This window comes from Doryrhamphus excisus, chromosome 14 (genome assembly GCF_030265055.1).
Source record: "Doryrhamphus excisus isolate RoL2022-K1 chromosome 14, RoL_Dexc_1.0, whole genome shotgun sequence".
NCBI classification, from domain to species: domain Eukaryota; kingdom Metazoa; phylum Chordata; class Actinopteri; order Syngnathiformes; family Syngnathidae; genus Doryrhamphus; species Doryrhamphus excisus.
Window position 1 is genome coordinate 15,071,289 of NC_080479.1, and position 20,702 is coordinate 15,091,990.

Sequence of the window (20,702 nt, forward strand, 5' to 3'; positions counted from 1 at the left end):
TTTTGTATATTTTCCATTTATATTTAAATATTTAAATTAGAAATATCAATTTCAAATTATTTTTTAAAAATTTTGATTATTTTATTTTTAATTTTATTTTATTCATTTATTTTTTTGTATTTTTTTTTACACAACATTATATTTATGGGCTGCAAGGGTGGTCGAGTGGTTAGCGCGCAGACCTCACAGCTCAGACACCATGGTTCAATTCCACCCTCGGCCATCTCTGTGTGCATGTTCTCCCCGTGCATGCGTGGGTTTTCTCTGGCTACTCCGTTTTTTTCCCACATTCCAAAAACATGCTAGGTTAATTAGCGACTCCAAATTGTCCATAGGTATGAATGTGAGTGTGAATGGTTGTTTGTCTATATGGGCCCTGTGATTGGCTGGCCACCAGTCCAGGGTGTACCCCGCCTCTTACCGGAAGACAAGTGGGATAGGCTCCAGCACACACCCCGCGACCCTCGTGAGGATAAGCGGTAGAAAATGAATGAATGAATTCTATTTCTGTGGAAATAACTGTGGGACCTGGAGCTTCATCAGCACCGACCTCCTATGGCATAACTCCATGCAATCACTGGAATTGAAACAGGAGTTCGTAACATGCAGGGGAAGGATTTCCTTTACCATTAAAATTATATTGAAACTATATCAATTATTGATCATTAAGTTAAGTCAATACCAAACAAAACATATAATATCCGGTTAGTCAAGAACAAAGACCAAAGCCTTTGCTAACAAGGAGACAGTTGGCACTCATGAAACATGATATTTAGGTCATGTGTGCACGTGTCCACACATGTTAAAGACACCAAGCATGTCAGCGGCAAAGACAGTGATATAAAGTGTAAGGGCGTGAGCGTGTAATGCGGTATACGGTATTGGGTGAAAGGTCGGGACGGACACGCGGAATGCCACAAGCAGACAGTTAGAGGTCGTTGTAGTAGGCCAGATGTCAACACATGGGCTAATAGTAGCAGTGGTTAAAAATACCGGACACATAGTAGCTTAGCATGAAGGATATGAAGAAAAGTCTTTTTTTTTGTCAGAAGTCAAGGTTACATATTACATCTCAAATGATTTAATGCCTTGCTTATGCGTTGACAAGTGCTGCTTGGGAATTGGGAAGCAAGGTGTAGGCTGTTATGCACACCCAGAGACGCTCCATGGAAGGTGGTGGGGAGGGGGTGAGGAACCTCAAGCAGCCCAAAAATGGTGCCTGGAGGCCGGCCAGAGAGGCGAGGTGTTCCGCCTGGAGCGGGTCCATGCAGCATTGCTGCCCAGAAATGGTGTGTGGCACGCGGCCATCATAACGGAATGGTAATCCCGGTTTCTCAGTCTTGACGTCTGTGCCGAGGTTGAGCAATAAGAAGTACTTGACTGCCACACGTGAGCACCATCCAAAAAACAACAAAAAAAGATGGCTTTGCAGTTTTCAGTGTTCAGTGTAGCAGGCCACCTGAATGCACCATTCACGGTAAAAAAAAGAAACAGTAGTTTGTGTTTTTTTTGTGTCTAAGCCAAAAAAAAACGTCTGGAGAGCAACTACGGTGAAGTTTTTGCTACGTTCACAACTTGTTCCTCATTCATCAAATGTGATGAAGAAGGAGACAGTTGAAGAAGTAGCGAGCGGTCCCCGGCTGCAGCTATCATTAAATGAAAGTTCAACAGCAGACCTCATGAGTAATTCATGATGTTCCGTGCATTCTTCAGCTGCGAGCAGAATAAAAGCTCCTATCTGCGGCAGGGATTGGCGACTGCGTTGGCTGCTTGTTGGGCTGCTCGGCACAACAAAGATCCTCTCAATAACACAGCGTGGATGTCAATGACAATCTTTGTGTTTGCGTTCAGCCTCATTCAAAACACCGGAACAATTAATTTCATTAGGATTTGTGATTAAAATCGACCGGATTGATCTCACCTTAATAAGGACACATTTTTAATTTGTAGACAGAAATTAGTTAGAGATTAAAAATGTTGTCACCATGATTTTTTAAAAATTATTTAATTAATTAAATCACAAATAATGCATTAATTTACTTCCCCTAAATGGACTAATATGTATGTATATATCACCTCGTACTTTGGTACGTGACAAAAAAGAAAAAAAAAATTTAAAATAAAAAAAACTTCAACTATATTATGAAAGCAGGAAGTGAACAAATGTAACAGTTACTGATTGTAAAAGTACCAGATGGAGGGATTAAAATTAAAAAATAAAATTGTAAAAAAAAACTTGCATTATATTAGAATAAAAAAAAAATCAAACTATATTAGGAAAGCAGGAAGTGAACAAAGGTAACAGTTACTGATTGTAAAATTACCAGATGGAGGGATTAAAATTAAAATTGTAAAAAAAACTTAAATTATATTAGGATAAAAATTAAAATGAAAAAAAACCTAAACTATATTAGGAAAGCAGGAAGTGAACAAATATAACAGTTACTGATTGTAAAAGTACCAGATGGAGGGGTAGGATTTAATAAGCTTTGCTTCTTCCTACTCCTTTTGGACATGTGGAACTGTGAACTGATTATGTGATGCATTCAATTGTAATCGGATGCATGTTCAAATGAAATAAAACCATTACCAAATGTATAATTACCTACCTAACCAAACTGTACCACACACAGTGAACTCCTCAGATAATTTCATGCACAGCAAAATTCAGTCCCCACGATACTCCATTGATGCCAACGTGTTATTGAGCGACAAGTCACAAACCTGAAAAAGTACACTACGATCCAAAGAAAAGCACATCAAGATCAATAGGTGGGGGAAAAAAGTCACAAAAGGTCCCTATGTGGGGACGCCAAATATTAGTAGGCAGCACTGATTTTACTTGCTGAATGTACGTAGGCTAAAAGATCACATACATTCACTTAAATTTATAGTAGTAATCGTGGTAAGTCGCTAGAAAAAGAATCTACGCATCGAAAACCAGTTTAACCAGAACAGTCTAATAGTAAAAAATGACCATATGTAGTCATTGAATGTGTCAATAGACCGAACAGAGATGTACATAGAGGGACCATGTTTATTCTTCCAGTCATATATACATTGAAATTAAATAACAATAACAATTCTAAGCCTAAAAGATCATAAATGTGGCACTGACTGTCTTCATATGTTTACAGTAAGACAGACATTATTAATCTATTTGTCAAGCTTGAGAGGTCAAGTAGATGTTATCAGATTATGTAAACAAAAGCGAAAAGCAGGACAACGAGTTCCTGTTACTTAAGGAATTAAACATGTCTCGCTCGATCTCTTCCTTCCTCCATCAGCTCCCCCCTACCCCCCCACACATATTGTCATTGTCAAAGCCTTTCCGCTCCAGTTGGCCCGGACAAAAGCAAGCCAGTTTGCCAGCGGCCTTTCATGCTATGATCCTGCTAGCGGTAGAACGAGGTTGATCGAGAGCCCGATTAAGACTGAATGGACACCCATTAAGTGGTTATTCACACTGGTGTGAGAGTCCTGAGGCAAAGACTGTTTTTTTTTTTTTCCTTTGAAACGTGTTAACACCTGACAAACTGGAGCTGACCACTGCTAAAAAAACAAGGTTAAATCGGACTGTTAGCTTTCCATGTCAAGATTGGTCAAAAGAAAATATACTAGGGTTAGCGACTGTACTGTTCTGGTAAGGGATCTGCAGATTCTGGCAATTCTTCGTTGGGTAGAACTCCTGCTCCGATGCACTGAGAGGAGCCAAATACTCAGGATGCCTCCTGGACGACTCCCTTGGGAGGTGTTCAGGCTACATCCGACCAGTAGGGAAAGACCCAGGACATGTTGGATAGACTATAGCTACTACGTTTACATGAGGAGTTTTTCTCTTTCCGAATGACCTTTCCGAAAGCAATGGTATACATGGAAAGGAATATTCCAATGGCGTGTCTACATGCGCCGCTATAATCAACCAGAATAGTCAATGGGGCATGCCCAGTAAAGCGTAAACACCAACATCACGTGATACCGACTTCCTCCAGTTTTTCTTTCACTTGTTGGAATAACTCCGTATTCCCAGTTTTTCCTTTGTTCAGTCTTGAAATTTACTTTGAATCAAAAACAAACTTTCCACAGCAGTCCAGTGCAGATTGCTCGCCTCCATTTTTTTTTTTTAAATCGAAGAACGTCTGGAACTGCGTGTTACGTCATATCTCAGCATTCGCTGAAAGAACGCACCCGGGAACAGGAAAAGATAAAGTTCAATTTTGCTAATATTTTATAATTAAGCTCGTCACATGTTTTATATAGATATGTATTTTCTTTTTTTAATAAAACTGGACTTGTGAATGGCGTATAGAAGGGTTTAGATTCTGTTCCACAGATGGCGCTAATGCACACAAAAAAGCTGCTTGCCAACCGCCAATAAACAACAGAAGAAGAAAAAGAACGCAGTCTGACAACTTTCCGATTGAGCGGGTACAAGATACCTCAATCGGATTGGGGAAAGGAATATTCCACCCCTCGGAATCCCATTATATATTCATTCGGATTGGCACTTTTCTTTCGAATGAGGTGTATACAAAGGTTACATTCTTTCTGTTTGAGCAAATAACCCGAATGGAATTGGAATATTTGGGTCCATGTATACGTGGCTACTCTTATATGTGTATACGTGGATATTCTTAACATTAAAGACTGGAATATTATTCAATGTGGCTCTATAAACCACAAAAGCACTTGCTGATACTACTCCAGAATTCAAGCAGCATGGAAAGAATATGAATAGAACAGCCTGCAAACTGAAACATATCAAATGCGATGACACAACAACAGTAACACCACATGTTCTCCAACTATAGATTAAAAATATTCTCGAAACTACGCCCTCCCTGATAATAAAATCCCTCTTGTATTCAGTTACCTATTGCTTTAAGCTCTTCATGAAAACAACACTACTATCCATCTGAGCCTGTGCACACATCCAACCTAAATGCATTAAAGCCAACCCGTTGGGTCAGATTACAAAAAGGTATTGTAAAATACATTCGAATAAATGACAAGCAACCAAATACATCATATATCATCACACATCAAAACAAATATGTAATAAAATGCGTCTAAAGTCCAATAACTTACATGCAACGAGGAAGAAAAAAAAAACATTACACAGGAGCTAGCAAGGGACCTGAAAATCTATTTGCTATCCTGAGGCTATGATGATGTTATGCGGTCTGTGAAACTCAAACACGCATTAGATCCCGTTCCATCAAGTACTCAATTGTGTTTGTGTCCACAAAAGTCTTCTGGGCTTGTTTTCTCAGTTTACAATTGGGACAGTACAGTACTGTGTGTACTTTGTTACTTTGGCCAACCTGTGTCAGAGGATAAACAGTCACCGTTCGCTACATCACTACCTCATTTATCATGTTTTTTAAGTAATTAATTACTAAATGATAGCATGCTGCTAAGATCGGCTAGGGAATACACATTTACATTTTAAATGGCTTATTTACCCTCTTTATGTCTATTATATTGGGTAATACGAGTGTCAAGCCATTGATGAGACAATAGCTACCTCAGGAAGTACACCGTCCAGAAAAAGTCTGTTATCTTATTCATGTCTAATATACCTCCTGTATTGGGTAATACAAATGTAAAGGTGGGTTTTACTGTATTTCAGGCCTTAAGAGCTCTAAAAAGTGTTAAAAAACAAAATTAGAAGATGATAAACAGGTTTTCTGTTCCATAACTACAAAAATATATTTTTTAATATTGAATTCACTTATGGTGGTTGTGATTGGAACCAATTAATGTGATAAACGAAGGATGACTGTTTTTCCTGATCAAATACATTTTTTTCCACAAATAAATGGTAATGGTATTGGTTTACTTTCATTTGAACATGCATGAGATTACAATTGAATGCATCGCATAATCAGTTCACAGTTCCACATGTCCAAAAGGAGTAGGAAGAAGCAAAGCTTATTAAATCCTACCCCTCCATCTGGTACTTTTACAATCAGTAACTGTTACATTTGTTCACTTCCTGCTTTCCCAATATGGTTTAAGTTTTTTCTTAATTTTAATCCCAATATAATTCAAGTTTTTTCTTAATTTTAATCCCAATATAATTCAAGTTTTTTGTTAATTTTAATCCCAATATAATTTAAGTTTTTTGTTAATTTTAATCCCAATATAATTTAAGTTTTTTGTTTATTTTAATCCCAATATAATTTAGGTTTTTTGTTAATTTTAATCCCAATATAATTTAGGTTTTTTGTTAATTTTAATCCCAATTTAATTTTAATTTTAATTTTAATTTTAATTTTAATTTTAATTTTAATTTTAATTTTAATTTTAATTTTAATTTTAATTTTAATTTTAATTTTAATTTTAATTTTAATTTTAATTTTAATTTTAATTTTAATTTTAATTTTAATTTTAAGGATTAATTTCCTTGTATTTAGCAAACATCAACTGCTTGTATTGTTTCTTGAATTGGCTCATCGTTGTGCATTGTTTGAGGTCCTTACTTAAATATTATTTAAAATAGTATACTGAATATTTTGAAGTTGCGACAAGAGGCAGCTCTTCAATTGAACGATTGGGCAAAATTTCAACACTGGGCAGATGGGAGGGGTTACACATATGTCACAGCCGTGGGGAGACGAGAGAGGGTGAAAGAACACGGTTACAAAAATAGAGAGACTACACTCTGGAAAGGTGAGGAAAATGAGCAGCAGGAAACTAAAGCTGGGGCTTAATGTGTTATTAACATAAAGACACTAGCGATACATAGTTTGAATCCCTTCTCATGAAGGCACGGTGCCTTAGCAGGAATGCATCGATAAGACATGACAGGGCTGAGTGTCAGTTTTTAGGGGCAACTCACTAACGCATTTGCGTGCGAGACAACCGTGTGTGAAGTCTTTCAGACCACAAGTCTGTCTTCATGGGGCGTGGGGGGTGGGGGGCGCGGGATCCGCTGTTCCATTATTCATGGTGGAACTCAGAGAGATGATAGGAGACTTGCAGTCAAGTGCTACAAGCCAGCAAGCCGCATGGGATGTCGGGGAGGGAAGTTACAAAGTGACAAGGGTTGGAAGTCATGCACTCCCACGTTCTACTTTGTCGAGCAAATATTTCCCTATTGTTCATGTCTTTTTTTTTTTTTCAAAATATCACATTAAAACATTCAAACTGCACACAATGTCAAAATCTTATATTTAAATAAGTGGAAGAATAAAAAGAAAGAATAAAATAACAACAGAGAAGTCATATTCAAACAAAAAGGAGACTGCAACATTTCTTGTTATTCCAAGATGTTATTTTTGCAGTTCGGATAAGCCGCAGTCGGGCAAAGGGAGTACAAAACCTCAGTCAACACTGAACCCCTTTTGCACGTTGATTTACTATTTTTTCCTCAGTGAATTTTCTGTTTTCCTTACCGCAGAAACATGTCTTCTGGATGTCAGATTAAACATCTCTCGCTGTTTGCTTTGTAGCAGCGGTTAGAAAACAAGATCTCAATTTAAAAGCGGGGAATACTGGGAGACATCAGACTCTGGACTTCACATTTTGGATCTTTTTGTTTGCATTGTGTGTATAAATCATGTCAGACACACATATTTTTACCATTACTAGACTGCTACTATTACTACAATAGCACAAGATGACTCAAAATTGTCCAAAGGTATGAATTGGTACTCCGGTTTCCTTCCACTTTCCAAAAACATGCTAGGTTAGGCGACTCCAAATTGCCCATAAAAAACCTAAATTTGTTGTTTTGTTTTTTTTGTGATAATATTACAACTTTGAAAGTTCGATTATACCCTCTCCCTGTGCGTGCGTGGGTTTACACCGGGTAAAAAACATGCATGTTCAGTTAATCGGCGACTCCAAAGTGTCCATAGGTATGAATGGGTACTCTGGTTTCCTCCCACATTATAAAAACATGCTAGGTTAGGCGACTCCAAATTGCCCATTTGTTGTTTTTTTTTTGTTTGTGATAATATTACAACTTTGAAAGTTCGATTACACCCTCTCCCTGTGCGTGCGTGGGTTTACACCGGGTAAAAAACATGCATGTTCTGTTAACTGGCGTCTCCAAATTGTCCATAGGTATGAATTGGTACTCCGGGTACTCCGGTTTCCTTCCACATTCCAAAAACATGCTAGGTTATGCGACTCCAAATTGTCCATAAAAAAAAATGTTTTTTTTGTGATAATTTTACCACTTTGAGAATTTGATTACACCCTCTCCCTGTGCGTGCGTGGGTTTACACCGGGTAAAAAACATGCATGTTCGGTTAATTGGTGTCTCCAAATTGTCCATAGGTATGAATGTGAGTGTGAATGGCTGTTTGTCTATATGTGCCCTGTGATTGGCTGGCCACCAGTCCAGGGTGTACCCCGCCTCTCGCCTGAAGACAGCTGGGATAGGCTCCAGCATACCCCTGCGGCCCCACCACCACATCCGACATTCATGAAGCATTATTCATTATTCTTTTTTTTACGCACAACACCCGCATTGTTTTGCAGTGTGTTTGTGGTGCGTTCACAGAAAAAAAAAATATTGGGCTGCTACAACAGGTTAAACAGACATTTACAGTTTGTTACAGTATCAATATGAACATCCAGCAGCAACACAACATTTTGGTATGATGTCGATTTGATGGAAAATACACTGAACTAAGTCGACTTCGAGAAGAGTGCAATTAATGAATACCCAGTTGAAGTGTCCTGCATGAATAATTATTTTCAATTTTTTTTTTTTTTTCAGGTGAAGCGAGAGCCGAGGGAGAATGGCACGCCTCAATATACAAATCTGACGACACCACAAGACAAAGACTGGGGTGTGTGGTAGCCAAACATATGAGCAGACTGGGTTACAACAAAGAACAGTGTGTTCAAGTGCCACACAATCACCAGACTGACTCTTATTTCTAAGTATTTGAAAGTAGGACTGTAGAAAAGTACTACACACACACACACACGTGTACACATAAAGAAACCGCATCGTCTTCTGAGGTACAATTTCACTCAACCTAATTACAGTGGGCTGCCGCATTTCTCATTTGGGTTGCCAAAAACTCTCAACATTTACCACTTACAGGTCATGACACATACATTTATATCTGGATACAGGAAAAACACTGCATTTTATATGCACTTCTAAATGATACGTGTATGTATGTAATGTTTAGGGCAGGGGTCTCAAACATGTGGCCCGCAGGACACTAGTTTGAGGCCCCCGCCTTGATATGAAAGTTTAATGTTAGTGCGGCCCGCGTAAGTTCGATATGGATGCTGTATGGTATCATGTACCCAGAAAAAAATATTACGTTTGATTAATGTTCATGTTAAAGCTTAAATAACTGTTAATAGTTATCCTCCCTATCCGTGTGGAAGTGGTAATTTTTTGGCTATTTAAGTTTAAAGGAAATAACTTGAAGGCTACCGTTTAGGTCGCTAGCTCTCTAGTTTGCGAGTTAGCATGTGTCTCAAGACCCTGCAGTTGTGCAATATGTTGTAAATAAATAAAGTATAAATGTGACTATAGTCGTGTTTTGTCATGTCTACAGGGCTCTAATAATGCTTTGTTCATTTTAATCAGACAAAAAATAATTTGTTTACCCAACAACTATATGTGGTTTCTTAAGTTTTTATTATTTGCCGTTTTTTTTAATTATTATTATATTTATTTATTTATTACTGATTGATTGATTTTCTTTATTATTGATTTGTTTATTTTTCATCTTATTTTGTGTAGAAAAATAAAAAGTAAGATATTTGAGAACAGTGGAATGTTTTATCAGAGCTTTTATTGTAGAAAATCGAAACCAAAGCAAGGTTTATTAATTTTTCTGTTTTTAATAAATGCGTTTTTTTTGGAAAACCTGATGCGACCCAGTCTCGGCCAGACCCTAGCTCCAGTGGTTTGAGACCCCTGATTTAGGGAATACAGCATTGGACAATTTTGCCCAGCATTTCAGAAACAGAGGGGAGTGGGACGTCCTCTGCACACATTGCTACAAATTCTATAATGCCCTGGATGCATTTCCAATGGCGGTAGACAAGCTGGGTGTGAGAATAAACATCCCTCTTGTCCTTGTTTCACTCAGAACTTGCACGACCTGAGCCGGTATCGCAAAACGCTCGTTTGCATTGCAAGTGGTAAAACACAACATTTGTGTCAACACACTTCCACACCAGCATGCGCTGCTAAACTAAGTTAACCCAACCCGACTTGCTAAAGAGTAAATGTGAGGTCACACTTATCCATTTCCTTTTCATCTTCCTCCTAGACTCTACCCCCCCAACACACTTCTTGACCCACATTGAACCCCACACTCCTTCCTTCTGCATCTTCTAAATATGCCAGTTGTTCCTGCTGCCCCGCCCACCCCCTTCCTGTTTTTTTTTTTTTTTTTTTTTTACACAATGCTGCTGATTTGCATTCACTGTACAACACCCGCTTGTCTTCACTTTCTTAGAGAATCCTCCAAAGTGAAGAAAACTAGGCCATTAGGCTGCAGCACAGCTTCTCTTGTGCTTCAAGTTCCCCTTTCCTCCCATAACCCCCCCACCCCCCCATTTAAAAAAAAAAAAAACCAGGGTTCTCCATCTTTGTCACCCTCTTTCCTGCCGCGTTTTCACATTTTCTCAAAGTTGCTCAAGGTAACCCTCGGTTATATTCCCCCGTTTTTTTTTTTTTGGTGATGCCTTTATCGCATGACTTGCTCCCGTTCTGTCTTGCTGTTCTCTTGTTGCCTGGGGCACCGCGGTTCACTTTGTCTAATTTGTCTGCTTTCGACTTTTCTCTGTTACCTCTCCTCTCATCCATAATCTATACACACACACACACATAAATATACAGATACACACTCACATTCCAAGCTGTCGTCCCCCCTCCTCAGATTTCGTGTAGCCTTTGGCTAAAAGGGTGGCATTTCTATTCTATTTATTTTGCATAGCAAAAGGCAACAAAGTTGTTTTAAAAATATTATTCCCAATCCAAATCCACAAAATTTTAAACTCAAATAATCCCATCACTTCCTGTTGATGTCACCAAAACACACCTACAGCAACACACAAGTCTTATTTATGTCTTAAATTACTCTTCTTATGTCTACTATACTGGGTAATATAAAAATAAAGGTGACTATAGGGTTGTTAAATCACATCTAGAGGTCTCTAATAATATAAAAAAACTCATTTAAAAAGGTTGTAAACAGGTTCAAATAAAGAATCCTACTCATCACAGTCATGTTTGCAACCGATAAACGAGGGATTACTGTACAGTCCGTTTTTATAGCTTTCTTACCAGCACAGAAACTGGATGTCCATTGATTATTCCATGAGTGCTACTCCTCCTCCCTGTCATTATGTGTCCCTTCACACCCCCCCACCCCTCTCCCCTCCCCTCCAATGTTCTTGTCCGGTCCCTCCAGGCTAATCTGCCGGTGTAGCAGATGCATGTGCTCATTAACCTGGTGCCACCTTCTAAGAGCCTCATTAGAACCACTTGGACAAGAGCTCATCATGGCAAGGATACAGATGACAGACGCGCACGTGAAAAATGCAAGTGTTTTTTCAAAAGAACATTCACAAATAATGGAGGGTAGAACGGATAGGTGGCATGATCTGGATTTGTGTATTAAAAAGGAAAACTTTGTTTTCTTTGTAGTAGGAGTACAATAGCTTGGGTCTGTAAGTCTGACTTTGTACTATTTACGATATATAGTCGAACCAAGGGGGCACGACGGTCGAGTGGTTAGCACGCAGACCTCACAGCTAGGAGGACCAGGGTTCGATTCCACCCTCGGCCATCTCTGTGTGGAGTTTGCATGTTCTCCCCGTGCATGCGTGGGTTTTCTCCGGGTATTCCGGTTTCCTCCCACATTCCAAAAACATGCTAGATTAATTGACGACTCCAAATTGTCCATAGGTATGAATGTGAGTGTGAATGGTTGTTTGTCTATATGTGCCCTGTGATTGGCTGGCCACCAGTCCAGGGTGTACCCCGCCTCTCGCCCGAAGACAGCTGGGATAGGCTCCAGCACCCCCGCGAACCTCATGAGGAAAAAGCGGTAGAAAATGAATGAATGAGGCGGGGTACACCCTGGACTGGTGGCCAGCCAATCACAGGGCACATATAGACAAACAACCATTCACACTCACATTCATACCTATGGACAATTTGGAGTCGCTAATTAACCTAGCATGTTTTTGGAATGTGGGAGGAAACCGGAGTACCCGGGAGAAAACCCACGCATGTACGGGGAGAACATGCAAACATCCACACAGAGATGGCAGAGGGTGGAATTGAACCCTGGTCTGGTAGCTGTGAGGTCTGCACGCTAACCACATGACCGGCCATGCCGCCCCGGGTTCCAATTTACTTATTCTAAACTTTAAAATGTGTTTCAAACGGAGTGGAGGGAGAAGGACAAAGAAGCCAAAAAAACTTACCACTTCCACACTGAATGAGAGGAGAAACATTTTTTTTCTGCTGTGTCTTCTAAATATCGTAAATACATTACACATTCATATATTTCTACATAATTTTTTTGATATTTACAGTAGGTTATCAGTGGACTTGAACACCTCATCACATGAACAGCACAGTGCTGAATTTTGGGGGATTTTTTTTTCCTTAATTGAGTACAATCACAAATTGTTATATTGCATTTTTGGTACATTGTTGATGGTTTGTATGATTGTGACATGATAGTAGCGGTATTAAGAGGTGTTTGGGTTGCTTAAGTCCCCACTGAAGACCCAGGTACCACACTTTAGTTTTTGGAATGTGGGAGGAAACCGGAGTACCCGAGAGAAAACCCACGCATACATGGGAAGAACATGCCGAGGGTGGAATTGAACTCTGGTCTCCTAGCTGTGAGGCCAGCGTGCTAACCACTCGCCCACCGTGCAGCCCGGTACAAATGTATTGTCAATCAAATATCCCCTACTTGTCCGTGCACAAAGACTAAAATGGATGATTGACATCTTCACACTCTCAACATGCTTTTCACACGTCCCGCTTTTACCACCCGTCCTTTCTGCTTCAAAAGATGAAGTCACACACACAACCGACGGAAATAAATCATCCACATTTCTCTGTAGTCCCCTAAAAACTGATGGCTGTCTCTCACATTGCCTCCCATATTCACACCCCACACCATACGTATGAAACCGCCCCAACACCGCTGCAGTGTCTCAATAACGGGCAAAGTGGAATAAATGAGCTCATTCATAAAATGTATGAGCGGTTCCATCAGTTTGGTGCCCGGGCCCCCCAATGTAAACAAGCCCAAAGGAGGAGTGTACTTGGATCGGAGACAGTGACTAACTGCCCGTTCCAGTGTAAATTGTATTTGTACAGTAAGTCATATTGTACACTTTCAACTTGCCTACTGTGGGTGTTTATTGAAGACGGCACTTGAACGCAACTTTAAAGCTCCTAGTAGCTTCAATATGAGGCAGGTAATAAGTGGAAATAATGGCTGCACAAGTCAGTACAATGAAGTACCAGACTACTAGAGGCTTATTTTATCATTATTATTAAGCTAAAGGCTGCACGGTGGACTAGTGGTTAGCGCGCAGATCTCACAGCTAGGAGACACAAGTTCAATTCCACCCTCGGGCATCTCTGTGTGGAGTGTTCTCCCCGTGCATGCGTGGGTTTTCTCCGGGTACTCCGGTTTCCTCCCACATTCCAAAAACATGCTAGGTTAATTGGTGACTCCAAATTGTCCATAGGTATGAATGTGAGTGTGAATGGTTTTGTAGCAGTGGTTAGAAAACAAGATCTCAATTTAAAATGCTGGGAATGCTGGGAGACATCAGACTCTGGACTTCACTTTTTGTTTGCATTGTGTGTATAATCATGTCAGACACACATATTCCTACCATTACTAGACTACTACTATTACTACAATAGCACAAGATGACTCCAAATTGTCCAAAGGTATGAATGGGTACTCCGGTTTCCTTCCTCTTTTCAAAAACATGCTAGGTTAGGCGACTCCATAAAAAAATACATTTGTTTTTTTTGTTATAATATTACAACTTTGAAAGTTCGATTACACCCTCTCTCTGTGCATGGGTGGGTTTACACCGGGTAAAAAACATGCATGTTCGGTTAATTGCCGTCTCCAAATTGTCCATAGGTATGAATTGGTACTCCGGTTTCCTTCCACATTCCAAAAACATGCAAGGTTATGAGACTCCAAATTGTCCATAAAAATATATATTTTTTGTTTTTTGTTTGTGATAATATTACAACTTTGAAAGTTCGATTACACCCTCTCCTTGTGCGTGCGTGGGTTTACACCGGGTAAAAAACATGCATGTTCGGTTAATTGGCGTCTCCAAATTGGCCATAGGTATGAATGTGAGTGTGAATGGTTTTTTGTCTATATGTGCCCTGTGATTGGCCGGCGACCAGTCCAGTGTGTACCCCGCGTCTCGCCCCAAAGACAGCTGGGATAGGCTCCAGCACCCCCGCGACCCTCGTGAGGATAAGCGGTAGAAAATGAATGAATGAATGAATATTAAGCTAAGCAAAAATTAAACTGGTCACAATACTCAATAAAACTGTAGTACAAACTACTGAAACATTTTTGAGACTGGAGTAACTGATATTTGATAAACTTGTCTTACCTCTCATATTCCAGGTTGTCATGGTCACAGCGAGCGTCTTTGTGTTTCTCCCAGTCCTTCCCGTGACGGCATGTTGTCAACGACACAATGTCCTTCCCGTTGTGAATGTGATGGAGTGCGTTTCGGGTATCTGAGCCAATGCCTGTCAGATAACGCTTCCCTTTGAACATCAGCAGGTACTTCCTCCGCGGCGGGGTAGAGTTCCTCACCAACCAGCCTCGCTCGCCACCCTTTTGCGGATGCTCCTTTGAGAAAAGCGGTATGGAAATGTCAAAGCCCGGCCTGAAATGTTCTGTATTGAGGCTAGCTTTAGCTAAGATGGCCTGGCCTATGTTGAAACCGAGGTCCTCGGTGTAGTTGGGCCATGTGCCAGAGTAAAGATTGAAGATCAAGTGATTACGCCCGTCGTTCCACAGCGGGTAACCCCGAATTCGGTCATCCACATTGGGAACAAACTGTCCTGACAGCTGGTCCCGGTCCAGGGTGTCGATGCCAAGCACAAACAAACACGCTTCACGCGGATCTGATGTGTAGTACCGCGACTCGGCTATAGAAGTCAAGATCTTCTTGTAGCTTTCCGATACGTGGTCGTTTTTCTCCGATGGATACACGTACACCCTGAACCCGTCCCGTCCTTTACGGCGACACCGAGTAAAGTCAAAGCAGGTCTCCATACGGCAGTGACTGTCCTTATAAATAACCGACCATGCTTGTTGACGCTGCCGGGACGACTCAGACGTCCCCGGGTCTGTCTGGAGATCATCCAGGTGGGCATAGCATGGCAGGAAGGCCCGGTCGGTCCAGTTGGGCCAGAGTCGCACGACCTCGCCCTGCTGGCCCGTCAATAGCCGGAGCAGACGTGCAGGTAGCTGGACTCCTCTACCGCAGTAAAAGAGAACCAGCCAGCAGAACGTACACAAGCCCAGCAGAACATATTTCTTGCGTGCCTGCATGGGGGCCTGTCTCGATCTTTTATTTTCTTCTGTTCAGTCGCTCGCTTTGTCCCCACTCTCCTTTTGCCCCTCGGCGCTGATGCCTCACAGGGGCACCGGCCCCGGGTTTAGTGACTCCTAACAAGGAGCTTCTAATGGAGGGCAATGTGTTAACAAGGACATCACCGCCTCCTCCGAGTGTGGCCCGGTCCCCTTTGCCATTTAGGACGACACACAGTCTGAGTTACTGACTCCACTCGCTCAGTCTCTGGACGTCTTCCCCCATTTGCTGTCCACTCTCAGATGCCGGGATTCGCCAGTCTCGGCGGCGGTATGCGCTGCTTCTGCTGATGCTCTGTGCATTTCTGCCGCGGCGCAGCCTGCTCCAGAGGAATGAAGGCAGATTTCTTCGCTCTCTCGGGCCAGCCTCGCTGCTTCATGGTGCCTGGCGCAACTGCTGTCGGCAGGCCCCTCCTAGAGAAAAGCAAACAAACAAGAATACAGATCAGTACACAGCAAGTTTCCATTCCTCAACCTACTCTGGCAGTAGCCGTTAAGTCGACTTAAGAAAAGCATATACTGTTGATCTTGGAAGGGAAATTAAGGGAAGGACTAGGGAATATTGTGCAACTCATTACATATAACTACACCGTGTAATCAAAAACTCATATCAGGTTCAATTAAATTCAACATAGGAAGGAAATTTCCACCATGTGCTTCATCATAACAGGATGCTATCGTCATCACACATAATATCCTTGTCAAATGTTTGTTGACACCAACAACTGACAGTCAAACTGGTGGCAAATTACAGGGCATATAGCAAAAGTACTACTGGATGGCCCGGTTTGAAGTTCCAGGTTCCGGACCACCAAAATCCTGACATTTGGGTGACTTTTTCCATGCATGTTTTACTACCCAAACGGGCAATTATAAACGGAGAGCGAATCATCAAAGGCTATGTCTTTATCATAAAGTAGATTCTAAAACTGTTCGCAAAAACAAACATGCCCAAATGATGACCATTTTGTCTATGGTATGGTTCGAATCGGTTGAGAACTTTGAAACATTCCCTGTTTATTTTCAATGTTAGACTCACGGACCCACTTGTAAAGTGATCGCCCAAATCAGCAAATGATCATCACCCATGTGTCTAGTATCCATGGTTTCAATTTGGTCTTATTTGGTCGAAATTGGTAGAGTGGTTTTGGTCAGAATCCAAGCAATGGTCTGCGACCGGTTCTAACCCAAATAGCTAGCTTCCTGTGCATTTCAAAACATTGCCTATGCTAGATTTTCCAGACATTCTCCACCAGATTCGAAGTCGATCGATCAAACTGGTGGCTTGGTTTTGGTTTTGGAGCTTTGGTCGAAATCGGTAGAGTGGTTTGGTCAGAATCCAAGCAATGGTCTGCGACCGGTTCTAACCCAAATATCTAGCTTCCTGTGCATTTCAAAACATTGCCTATGCCAGATTTTCCAGACATTCTCCACCAGAAAACGTGAAATTTGTGATCAGTGGTTTGCCTGGACAACGAAGTTAAGTCTTCCTAAGACCAGATACAATTTGGATGGACAATTCTATTCTTCTTTAGTGTCAACGGTTTCTGTTGCCGTGTGAGTGTGTCTCAATTTGGTGCGGCAAACCTTCAGAGGCTTGACCTTCAGACAATTAAGAAAAGGCGGTCTTGGTCTTGGTCTTATTTGGTCGAAATCGGTAGAGTGGTTTAGTCAGAATCCAAGCAATGGTCTGCGACTGGTTCTAACCCAAATAGCTAACCTCCTGTGCGTTTCAAAACATGGCCTAAGCCAGATTTTCCAAACATTCTCCACCAGATTCGAAGTCGATCAATCAAACTGGTGGCAAGTTACAGGGGCAAACGTAGGAAATGGAATGGAATGGCCTTCATTGTCATTATACGTATAAGTTTAAAAAAGTATATAAAAGTAGAGTAAAAAAAGACAATTTAACAAGATATATACAAGATATCCAAAATGTACACATTGCACAGGAGCAGACATATTGCAGATATATTAATTTTAGTGCAATGATAAATGGGTCATATGTAAATAATGACTGGTGTATACAGATGAGTAAAGTCAGGTACCGGTTTTGGAGCCTCGGGTTTCAGACAACCTAAATATTGAATTTCTGTGGAAATTTAGGTGAGCTATGTTGAATATACCAAGTTAAAAAATTTGGGACAGAAGGCAAATTCCCCTTTCATGTACTTCAAAAACTGGACAGACTGAGAGAAGGATTTTTCAGTTACATTTTAACGGTTTTTCCCCGTAGGCATTCATCTTTACGATACATGTACAGTACATATTTGTGTATGTGTTCGGGGGGGGGGTGGGGTTAGGGATCTCACAGGAGAGGGTAGTGTTCCTCCTGCCAGTAGCCACACAAAGGCAGCTTTCAGACCTCACCTGCCTGCGTCCTCTACCTCTCATTCACATTCCTCCGTACTCCCGCCAAGGCGAAGGCGATGTGGATAAATTGGTTAATATGAATGAATGAAGCAGCTTTGGCTGACAACGCCTGTGAATTACTATTATGCTTCTTTTATAAAAGTACTTCAATCAACTTTATGTGTATTTGTGGAGAAGTACCGTGAATGATCTGGACAATTTCATCCGGTAAAGGACGTTTTGAATGCATTATGTCCCTCTGCCACCTACTAATGAAATTAAGCAATAACCTGATTCTGTTTATAAGAAGAGTGTCATTTTGAGATAACATTAAAACAAAATAAACAAACAAAAATGCAGTAGTGACAAAGACAAAATACCTGACCCTGACCGCTCACTTGCAGCTGTAAATCAGCAAGAAGACTTCGCACTTATGGATGCCCACAAGTACATGGCAGAGGTCCATGGTGTCATGGATCAATCATGGACCATTATGGAGGTGACAAGCACTGGAGGAAAAAGCCACAAGGCTCAATAAATTTGCGAGGCGTGAAGGTAGAAGAAGAGGGTTCAAGGTGAGGTGAGCGTATGATAGGAGTTGTACCATTTGTTACACCAATTCCGACATGTCATTCGCAGTATGCATATTTCATATGTTGAAGGACATTGCAATGGATCGCTCCTTGTATTCATGCGACATGGATAGCGATTAAAACTATGAGTCTGTGGTGAGTTCTACATTGAGGGTTTCCCTGGAAGTGCAAAAAGTTCGATAGTCTATATGAGTGATGGAAGCCGACAATCATCTAAAAATAGCACGACTCATGTCTTTGTTAAATAGCAACAGGCATTTAGGTGAGTATTTAAACACACATCTGGTATTGTGTTTTTACTGGCCCGGGAGCTTCCGACGTATTAGTTGAATGAATTGAGGTGTGCCGAGGAAAAAAACAAATCTTGTGGTGAGCTGAACGAGCCGAGCTGAGCTAAAATTAAATGCGGCGATTAAAGGCCTCAGACATGTGACAGTGTGGCAGCGAACCAGAGGGTAACTGGACTGAGACGAGTAATTGCCGAGATGCCCAAATATGTTTTCTAAGTAAACATTACATACTGTACATTTCAAGTTCTTCGTCATTTTGTACGTGTGTTATGATCAAAGAAACCACCGATACACACACAAAATAAAAGATGATTAAAGGATTCCCTGGATGGAATCTGTCTGTAGTGTCCAAAGTCTAAAAGAACCACGATCCATTCTTATGAAGACTGGTTGTTTTGTTTGGGCACTCAATTCCGCAGAATGATAATAGTTTGTGAGGTGAACTGTTTGGCCGTACAAAATGGAGATAGTCACCAGCATAGCCCTGCGACCCTATTGAGGACAAGCGGCATAGAAAATGAACAGATAGAGCGATCTCTTTTGAGGCTTTTTTCCCATTAATTATTGTCATATGAACCGCAAGAGTGTGTGTGCCAAATTACCTTGACACAATATTCCCTGTATGATTGTTGTTGGCTGAGTTGCAAGTCGACACTAAAAGGCTAATTAATTGACTACCGTAATTATAATAGGCCGTATTCAATCACAAAACGGCTTGAAGTTCGTTTTGAAGCTCCAGTTTCCGGACCACCAAATCCTGACATTCTGGTGAGTTTTCATGCATGTTTACTACCCAAACGGGCAATTATAAACGGAGAAGAATTCCCGCCTGAGCGAATCATCAAAGGCCATGTCTTTGTCGTAAAGTACATTCTAAAACTGTTAGCAAAAGCAAACATGCCCAAACGATGACCATTTTGTTGTATGGTATGGTTCGAATCGGTGGAGAAGTTTGAAACATTCCACATTTATTTCCAATGTTTGACTCACAGACCCACTTGTAAAGTAATCGCCCAAATCAGCAAATGATCATCACCCATCTGTCTAGTATCCATGGTTTTAATTTGGTCTTATTTGGTTGAAATCGGTAGAGTGGTTTGGTCAGAATCCAAGCAATGGTCTGCGACCGGTTCTAACCCAAATAGCTAGCTTCCTGTGCATTTCAAAACATTGCCTATGGTAGATTTTCTGGACATTCTCCACCAGATTCGAAGTCGATCGATCAAACTGGTGGCTTGGTTTTGGTTTTGGAGCTTTGGTCGAAATCGGTAGAGTGGTTTTGGTCAGAATCCAAGCAATTGTCTGCGACCGGTTCTAACCCAAATAGCTAGCTTCCTGTGCGTTTCAAAACATTGCCTATGCCAGATTTTGCAGACATTCTCCACAGGAAAACGCAAAATTTGTGATCAGTGGTTTTGCCTGGACAACGACGTTAAGTCTTCCTAAGAGCAGATACAATTTGGATGGACACTTCTATTCTTCTTTAGTGTCAACGGTTATTGGTAAGGACCTTTTCTGTTGCTGTGTGAGTGTCTCTCAATTTGGTGCGGCAAACCTTCAGAGGCTTGATATTCAAACAATTAAGAAAAGGCGGGCCTTCTCGCCCAACAACTGCGACCGCTAACCACAAAAATTCAGAAAAAGACTTTTTCCTGTTCAATTTCTGAAGGTGTATCACCATCATTCGATACACCTGTTGCCCTGAGGGTTTTCTGGCCTCTGAACAGTGACTGCACCGTCAAAACTGCAACACAACCAGTCAGCCTCCCAGCCATGCTCATCCTAATTACAAGCTGGGCTCGATTAATTGAATCTCAAACAATATGCTGCACTCCGGACGCCACGAGGGCTCATTA

The 20,702-nt window shown here is 41.0% G+C and overlaps 1 protein-coding gene and 1 long non-coding RNA gene across 7 annotated transcripts in view; one reads left to right on the forward strand and one right to left on the reverse strand.

Annotated features, from left to right (window-relative positions):
- The window catches only part of LOC131101392 (uncharacterized), a 37,615-nt gene extending 28,338 nt beyond the window's left edge, over positions 1-9,277 (forward strand). The window contains exon 4 of the long non-coding RNA XR_009119192.1: positions 8,735-9,277. This is a non-coding gene — a long non-coding RNA (uncharacterized LOC131101392). The remainder of the gene's footprint in view (positions 1-8,734) is intronic.
- Positions 1-20,702, reverse strand: part of LOC131101388 (exostosin-1c) — a 71,268-nt gene that overhangs the window by 45,985 nt on the left and 4,581 nt on the right. For all 6 annotated transcript variants that reach the window (XM_058046465.1, XM_058046466.1, XM_058046464.1 and 3 more), the window contains one exon: positions 14,620-16,025. In XM_058046465.1, coding sequence (XP_057902448.1) covers positions 14,620-15,572 — 953 coding nt within the window. In that variant the 5' untranslated portion in view covers positions 15,573-16,025. The remainder of the gene's footprint in view (positions 1-14,619; positions 16,026-20,702) is intronic.